Source organism: Cariama cristata, unplaced genomic scaffold, assembly GCF_000690535.1.
Source record: "Cariama cristata isolate BGI_N322 unplaced genomic scaffold, ASM69053v1 scaffold8717, whole genome shotgun sequence".
NCBI classification, from domain to species: Eukaryota; Metazoa; Chordata; class Aves; order Cariamiformes; family Cariamidae; genus Cariama; species Cariama cristata.
The window spans coordinates 5,335-14,411 of NW_009627063.1; the positions used below are offsets into that span (position 1 = coordinate 5,335).

Genomic DNA, 9,077 nt, shown 5'->3' on the forward strand with positions numbered 1-9,077 from the left:
ACGTTTTTAGGTGCTTATTTTGCACTGACAAAATTGGTAGGTACAAACCTGATAGCTGAAAATGGGCTATTGCGTAAGTGTCCTTTGCATGCATTATTTTGTGCCTGAAAGAGATTTACAAGCACTCTGTCCTTAAACAATAAATAACTTTAGTTGCAACACTTAAAAATAAAAGTTAAAGATTTTAAGTTCACTGGGGATACATATGTATAATTTAACACCGTTCAGTAAGAGATGTAAATTTTGAGTTTAGATGTGTGGGAAACATGAATTTCTGTGATTATATAGTCACAGGCATGTCTATAAAGCTATGCCAAATGATAATATTTGCATAAATATTTATATAAATATGCTATACTTGCACAGCATTTGTAGGCGTTTTATATCTAACTTAATTTACCATTTCGCAGTGATACTGAGCTGAACCAACAGCTAAGTGCTTCCAAAATGGAAGACATAATTCCTCTTCGAGTTCCTCAAGTTTGGGTTTAGTGATGCAAAGACTATGGTGTTGCCTTTTACATGGAAATCAATATGCGTATAAAGTGAATATGATATCTTTTAAGATTCATTATAGCCTGTATGTTTCTAAAGGAGATGTTGTTCCATGAAAAAATAGGGGAATAATTGATAATAGGGTGTTTTCGGATAGTTGGAAAAATTTTTCCTATATTTTTGCAAAAGAAATGTTGAGATGTATACTCTGAGATTAGCATAGGTCTGGCTTTGTCTAATGCTCTGTGTTTTTATGCATTCCAGAGTAGTATGGCCACTTAAAAACGTGACTGTTTCTTTTCATTTAAATTTGGTACAAGCTAGCAGGGGAATTAGAGAAATTCAACTGAAATTTCTAGTTTGTTGTTTACGTTATTTTGAACTAAACCCGTAGTAATGGAATAACCTTATAAAATGGTCGGATTTCATAGAGTGGGAGGACAGTTACAGAAAAAGGAAAGAAGTGTAATACTTAATGTTTCTTCGTAAGGGGACATGCATGTCAAATTGAAGCTCATGGTAACTGTTGGCGTATTCCCTTAAGCACAGTATTTTGCCTATGATTTTTGAAAGGATCAGTCACTTGCAGCAATTTATGTAATAACTTTCTGGTAGGTGATTCTACTATTTTATTTACACTTTTTGCCTGGCTCACTAGAATGCAATACCTTTGCTCCTTGGTACAGTAAATGCACTCTGTAATATCTATTATGGTTTAGTCAAAGGATAATTTATTGTCAGATAGAAAAATAGGTCAACACTAATGTCACTTGATGATCAACCCCCCAAGTTTAATAAAACACCTCACCAGCATGCATTTTGCACAGTGCTTGATGGTTTATTAGGACTACAGTACCTTACAGTACCTAGCTGTAGCGGGAGTGTAATTACTGAGCTGTCAGGGTGATAAGTGGGATTAATGGCAGCCTGGTGCACTTTAGTCTGCAGAGTGCTCAGAGAATCGAAAGATGGTATTATCATAAGAGAAAGTCTGGACTGGCATATTCATGGCACCCTCCCCTCCTCCCCAAAGCTCACATTCAAGTTTGTGTTACCCGCCCCCACAATAGCTGACATTTTCAACAGCTGTTATTTGTGAACCAGCTCAAAAATCAAAAGACAAATCATTTGGTAAAGATGCTTGCTAGCCACAACGGATAATCTGTACACTGCTTAACCTGCTAGGTGCCATTCTGGTCAGTTTTGACATGAGATTGTTCTACGTATAATCCACAGAAATGTATTTTATGTTAAGTACAATCCTTTTGGTCTTGGATATAGGACTACTGTATTTTAAAGGAAACCACATTCAGGAAAGTGAAGAGCAAAAATTCATAATGGAATTGTTGCCTTTTTTAAACATGTGATTTTCCACTTCTATTATTTCCTTACTACCTACACAGGCAAAATGGTCATCCCCAGACTCATAGTGATGTATTTTGCCTAGTGTATCTCCTTTTCTTATTTCTGGCTTCTAGTACTAAAACTTTGCTGTCTTTCAATCTGCTTAGAATGCTAAGAGCATCCTCTTGACTTGGTGCTCTGGCCACATCAACCCTTTGAGGTCCCCACTGGCCTGCCTTTGCTTGTTAAGGCATTCATAACATGTGCCTGTCAGTGAGTAGCACAGAGCACTGGCATATTTAACTGCCACAGCTAAACCTGCTGATGCTCTTCTGCCAGAGCCCTCTGACATCCTGACTAGTTGAACTAGTAACCTACTATGGTAGTGAACCTGGATTTGGCTTAATCAGATTTCCCAGCTTTTGCAGCCTGTGAGACCTGTTTTCCTTTAAATATTTCCCCTGGGACCTTTTTTCCATGACTGGTTTTGTGAGAAAATCCAAACAGCCACTCCCACATGTGCCTTCAAATTTTGCTGGTGCCGTGGTGTCTACAATACCCAGCTAGATGATAAAGAATAGGAAGATGAAAGACTAATTAATCTTTCACTTAACTGGTTTTGCCTTCTCTCTTATTCCACCCTTAATTGAAAAAACAAGCAAGCAAACAAAAAAGAAAACAAAAGCAATGCATGTGATTGACAAAGGCCACTTTTTCACTGCAAGTATTTCAGGCATTTCATTCCTTTTAATGTGCTCTTCATTTCTTTGTGCGTGTGGTCCATAGGCCTCCTGCAGCTTTTCTGTATTTGAAAATACTCTGTCCCAGCCAGTTCCACAGTGGTGTTACCTGTCACTAAGTAACAAAAATTGAGGTGGACTTGTGGAACTTATGTAAGTAGTTATGCTCAGATAATACGTGAAAAACAAATTTTATTTCATTTTCCATAGATTGTTAAAACTACAATTTACGTAAATTCTGTACGTTAGTAAAACAATATTGAAAGAGCATCTGGAACAACTTAATGAATTATGAGATAATAGTAGTATGGCATTTGACCTATGATAATCATTGATATGTGGGTACAAATACCTTTGTGTTTAATAGAGAACCATTCTAGTTCTTCAGCTGACTTGTACCTTTTGCTGTTAGGTTTGTTTACTGCAAATTGCATAGATACCCTGAGGGCTTAATCCTTAGACGGGACTTGTGCAAGCAACCAGACCGGTACGTCCTCATGGATGACTAGGCAGGAACAGACAATAAATCTTTGCTACTTAGTATGTTTTAATATACAGTTAGGTTTTGTCATTAGGGATGGCAAGATGACAGTCTTGGGGATTTCATTTGGGAGTATGCGTAAGACTACTAAATTGTTTTCAGAGGTCACAAACATATCGCAGGGAACTCATAGAAAAGTGACTTGAAATTTTATCAGCCATTCTTATTCTTTGGCACATACAGTAAAAAGTAATTCCTTCCTCTGTGGAAATACTGTTGCTTTTGTATGTCTGGTTGTCTAACACCAGAATTTAATCTACAGTGATACTTCCAGAACTTTGTTAGTAAATTCAGATTCACAGCACAGATGTTCTTCAAATAGAAAAATGAAATGGTCGGAAGTTTAGCAGTCTTGGATTCCAGGGAAAAAATTACTCCTATGTAATTAGATGTTGTTTCCTAATACTTAGACATGTGTAGTCCGTATGTTTGTAACTGCCTTCCTTTGTAAAGTGGAGTCAACAGAACGTAACCAGTGTTGAATGCAAGTCAATAATGATCGTGTAGTGCTTTGAGGTTTTAAATAGAAATTTTATGAAAATGCTCTATATTATTCCTTTGTGGCCTATCTTCTACCATGCTAACTTGAAAACCTTATGCTATTGTCAGCATTTGTATTCCATGTCTCCTTGACACATTTTCTTTTATTCCTGTAGATGCTTAAAGTGTGCAGATGCCCCCTGTCAGAAGAGTTGCCCAACTAATCTGGACATCAAGTCATTCATCACAAGTATTGCAAACAAGGTAAAATCGGGCCTGCAGTAGTACATGGAAGCAGATAACAGCAGTTACTTGCAGTTCTGTTAGTGAGATTGCATTTCAAGGTTTATCTTTGTAAAGTCTTAAAAAAAATAGTGTTTACAACAGATGCTTTAAAGTTCAACAGTCAGCTAATTTTTAATTATTTTTGCTGCCGTTCTGTGCCTGTACATATAGTGTATAGTGCAAATCTATTTCTTCATGTCACTTTTTCATGAAGTTTTTGGTTTTGATGGTTTTCAAATATAATGATATTCAAAAAAACTGAGCATTACAGTGTAATTATTTAACTTTGCTGCTACCTGAGGTATTATAGTTACAAACCTTTTCTTTCCTGAAAGGTTTTGTGTTGTGTTTTTTTTCTTTTTTTTTTTTTTTTTTTTGTTCCCTTAAGAAATTATTATTGTTCAAATTTGCTTTGGGCAGAAATTTGACATGAAGGTGGTCATCACAAGGAATGTTTTCTTGGAGTTTTTAGTAACAGGCTCTGGTTAATGCAAATGTTGTCAGTCAGCTAAATTAATAAAATACTACAGGAATAAATTGAACCCCATCTTTAGAGGTACTGTACCTTTTCCTTTCTTAATAGGCTATTATACTATAATCATAATGAAGTCTTGAAAACATTATTCTGATTTGTGGTTTACAAATGACTTTTAACAGTCAGAAACAGAAATAAATAAAGATGACTGCAAAGTTGATATGACAAGATTAATTAGGCTGCCTGGGCTAGCCTAAAGATGACTGGCTATTGATTGCCCCATACCTTTTAGAACTTACTTCCCATGTGTGGAATCATTAGCTGCCATGTGATTTATTTGTCTGTGTGAGCCCAACTAGACTCATAATCTACCGGGGGTTCTACAAAGATTTTCTGGCCACATTTTATGCTCTAACATGTCTCACTGTTAGATGCAGCTGAAAGGGCCAACACAGGTAAAGCTGAAGTGAGCAACACCAGCACTGCTCTGTGCGAGTTAACAGCCACATTGTTTTTACTACCCTGTGTGTTGTACAGAGAAGACACCGGTAAATTCGGCACCTTAACAAGAAACATTAGGGTAAGAGGAGATATTAAGATACATGTATCAATTATAACATAACTATGTGTTGATGTGGTTTACAGTAATTGGCATTATGCCCAGTGTCTGCATATAGACAGTTTTCTTCTATAATCTGTACCCTGTCACTGCAGCATTTATTTTCATGAATGTAGGCATCTGTTTGCAACCATAGTATAGTATGCAGCATATTGCTGCTTATTACCTCTTCCAGGCATCGTGAAGCAGGCAGACTGAACAGAGAAGGTACGAGGCAGTAATGAAACTGCTAGTCTCCATCTCATCCTTGTATTTAGGAAACCTAAAGCAAATTTTATGAAAGTATTTTACCCGGATGGTCTTTTCTTACTAAGGATTAGTTATGCTACTGCTTTGAGTAGGATAGGGTGATGCGTTGTTGAGGAAAGAAAAAAGGTCTGATTATCAAAACATAAGAGCTGGGAATAAGGAATCAGGGAAGATGGACTGAAGACTGCAAAAGAAGTTGTCAGAAGGAGGAGTAACACCAGCAGCATTCTGGAATAAATGGTGGGTCTTTCAGACTCTGATAGCTTCAGAAATATGATGCCCCTTTGTGACTTGGCAGAAAGGGTAAGTCATTTTAAACAGCTGGTTCATTCTGAATTCTGTGAATCCATTACAAAGCAGAGAAAATCAAGGTGGGGTGACTGCAGAGCTTTGTGAGTTGTATTTTAGCAAAGATATACTGGAATAATATTAGGAAACTGCCTCAAAGGTGTGAAGTGAAGTCTTTACCCTGCTGAAGCCAATGGGTACACTTTTACAGGTTTTAATAGGGCCAGATTTAACCTGTCAGGTGGTCAGTGAGGTGGATCAACCCTATAGAGTTTGGGCTGTTCGATGGCAACTCTTAATTCATCTTGTAAGCTGCAGATACCAGTTAAGATGCTGATTTTGCCCTGTGCAGGTGACCTGATCGCTTGCTGTTTTATCAGGAAATCTTGCTTTAGAAAAGAATTGCAGTATACTATTATTCCCTCAGGAGATTTAACATTCTTTATGGAAAAACCGAAGTATCTTAGACTACTGAAATGTAGTTATAGCCTTTCTTTTTGGACCCTATCCATATCTATCAATAGCTTCTGTGTCCACTCTCAAACTATTTTTTATAAAAAGTATACAACGGTTTTGGTAACTGCTTTTAGCTCATGTTGATGCCTGATAATTGCATAGACAGCAGGAAACATTCACATGTGGGAAGTTTTTAAAAGTCAGGTAGTCAGTTTCTGCTAGTCAGGATTTTAGGGTGGGAATTGCATGCCTAAAATCAGCACTGCTTCTGTGAAATCCAGTTCCAAGTGTGAGTTTACATACAGTCTTACCCTTTACTTTCTCTCCTTACCCTATTGGAAGAAATCTAATACAGCATGGTTGTGGAAGCATGTCTCTGCAGCAGCTGTAATGCTGACTTTAAAAATAAATGCAAAAGCAGAAAACCAAAACAAAAAAACAAACACAAAAAACTAGAAGTGAGAAAAAACCCACAACAGGGTATGCTTAGCAAATAGCTGAAGTCATGGGCTGAAAAACAAGGCTAGGAAATCCTGCATGTTTGTGGCCTCTGTATCAATGGCTGTGTCTCCTGTAATTCATGTACCAAGCAACTTCTCAGGGAAGTAAACAGTGCATAGAGGGAACTCAATCTTGACTTGATGGTTGCAGTCTGCTAGGCTGAATTTTCCTTTTGATGAATTAGTTTCTGGTGCCTTTGGTAGAAAATATTTCTATTATAGCAAATTCTGTTCTTCAGGAAGAGTAACAGTAAATTCTTCTGGTTTCCTTTATTAATAGGATTTTTTTTCTACATATAGTTATGCACTACTGTTTTTACACTACTGCACTTTGAAACTCCTTGCTTTCTGCCAGGGAAGCAGTAGATATGAGATGGAAGTTGAGAGAAGGGTGTGGAAAGTTGAAATGATTTGCCTGAAGTCACCACCCTGGCAGAGTCTATGCGAGAGCCCACTACCATGGCTGGTCCTGCTGCAGTGTCTTCTCCCCTCTTTCATTCTGCTGCTGTGGTAGTTAGAGTACCTGCACCAAACGCTTTTAGAGTAGACGGAAAACAAGGACAGTATGCTTTTGAAAACCATGCTAGAACTTCTAACTTAGAATTTTGAAAGTTTGTAATGGAACCAGTAAGTAATTTTTGACTTTGTTACAAATTTTTCAAAACTTTTATTGAAATAATAATTCAGCAATCTGCTTGGTGAATATTTTTTGTATTACTGTCATAAAAGTATTTACTTCCCATGATCAAGAATATTTTACATGTCCTTGAAAATACTTTTCAAAATGAGAAATCTGTTTTGCTGTGTTGACCTTGTAAATAAACTACATCTGGTAACTTCTAGACAAAATAAATAGGTGAGGCATAGAACATTCAGGTATTTGACATCAGTAAATCCAGGAAATCAAGGTACGCTTTCTAGGCTTATTGAAGTCTCTGTCCTGCTTCTGAATCTTTCTTCATCACTCACTTGAAAAAAAAAAGTTACTTTGCTTGTTTAGAGGAAATTCAGTTCAATAAATTCCTTGTCCTCATCCCTGTGTAAGCAGTATTGCACGCAGGTGTTTATTTAAACATGATTCATTATTAATATAGAGTATTTAGACAGCAGTGTACTGAAAATGAATTGCTTTGTTAGGTATTTAAGATCTCTATTGTATGTAGTTTGTTTTGTGGGAAAATGGCTATAGCAATCATAAAAGGTCAGGGATTCTTGCTCTTAAGCCTGAGGCTTTTTAGATACTTACAGGCCACGTACAATGTAGCTGTTCTGGCTGTTCTACCATTACACCTGAGCTCAGGAGTAGAAGAGGAACAGGGGAGGAGGGGTTGTTTCTGGGTTGAGAGGGTAATTGAATTGCCAGGCTCAATGAGCCTTGAGCCTCTTTGAGAAAAAGGATGTCACTTATGCTGTATTGTGTTAGCTGCTGGAACTCACTAGAGTTTAGGCCACAACTTCCATTTTCTTTTTCCATACAAACTGGATTACAACTCCACTTTATACAGGTACAGCCTATTCTGTTGTGTCTTCCCAGTCAGTGTTTCTCAGTTCATACGGACCGCTTGCAATTGTGTCTTTCAGAGACCAGACTTCACATTCACCATGCACACATTACTACTTTTGTTTCTAAACATCAGAAGATGGCAAACACGCATTCTGACTTCCAGCTGTCCTCTCTTTAAATACAACCTTTACATTGCAAAGTGTATATTTGTTTTATAACGCATAAGTGCCATTTTAGTTATTTCTGTCTTTGAAAAGAAAAAACACTAAGAAAATAAAGTGTTCAGCTGCTGCAGGGGAAAGCTTTGCCCCCTTACTCCTGAGTGAATCAGGAGTGATTTTAGGACTTTATGTCCTCCTTTCCCTGTGTTGATATGTCAAACCAAGGAGGACTCGGCAAAATGGAGCTCTAGCACCCATCATCCTTTAGGGCTTGCACAAGCAAATGTTGTATAGCAGCAGAAAATCCTACAGCTTCCCAGAAGCCACTCTCAGCCTGAACACTTGCAGCCTGGCCAGCTCTCCTCCTGTTAAGCAGAAGTGTGTGCTAGAGGAAGCTGCCCATTAGAAAGCAACAGCTGCTCACATGCTCTACGTTTGTACTATTCAGTGAGATGGTCTTGGAGCTTTTTGTTTCAGACACCTTTGTGGTTGAGTAGTTGCATTGAAGAACAACTGTTGGTGCAGTTTAGGCATGGGGATATTAAGTAGTGTTACATGGCACAGGCATAAGGAGTGAGTGACTCAGACTACAGAGGCTCAGCCCTTACGGTCTCAGCCTATAATGAAGAACTGGGGGTGCAGAAGTATCTTTTGAGTTATCAGTACTCAAAATCACACTTTGTCGCTACAGACCTGTATTATTAGCTCACACGTTTTTATCTCAAGTCTTGCAGTATTACAATGATTCCTGACACTGATTGAACAGTTTTCTCCTTGTTCAGAAAGACCATCTTCTCCCATATCCCTTAATAATAAAGGTAAACTGGTCTGAGCTGACATGTTAACCATTTTCTAACAGACTTTGTAGGTGGATGTAAGCCTTCTGGTGGCCAGCATTTAAAAAAAAAAACAACACCCCCCCCCCCCCACACCAACCCAA

The 9,077-nt window shown here is 37.8% G+C and overlaps 1 protein-coding gene across 1 annotated transcript in view; it reads left to right on the top strand.

Moving 5' to 3' along the window:
• Nucleotides 1-3,776: 3,776 nt before the first annotated feature.
• Nucleotides 3,777-9,077, top strand: part of LOC104164850 (dihydropyrimidine dehydrogenase [NADP(+)]-like) — a gene marked incomplete at its 5' end in the record, with an annotated part of 31,242 nt that continues 25,941 nt past the window's right edge. Inside the window, one exon of the mRNA XM_009704303.1 lies at nt 3,777-3,864. Within this exon, the coding sequence (XP_009702605.1) occupies nt 3,777-3,864 (88 nt within the window). The remainder of the gene's footprint in view (nt 3,865-9,077) is intronic.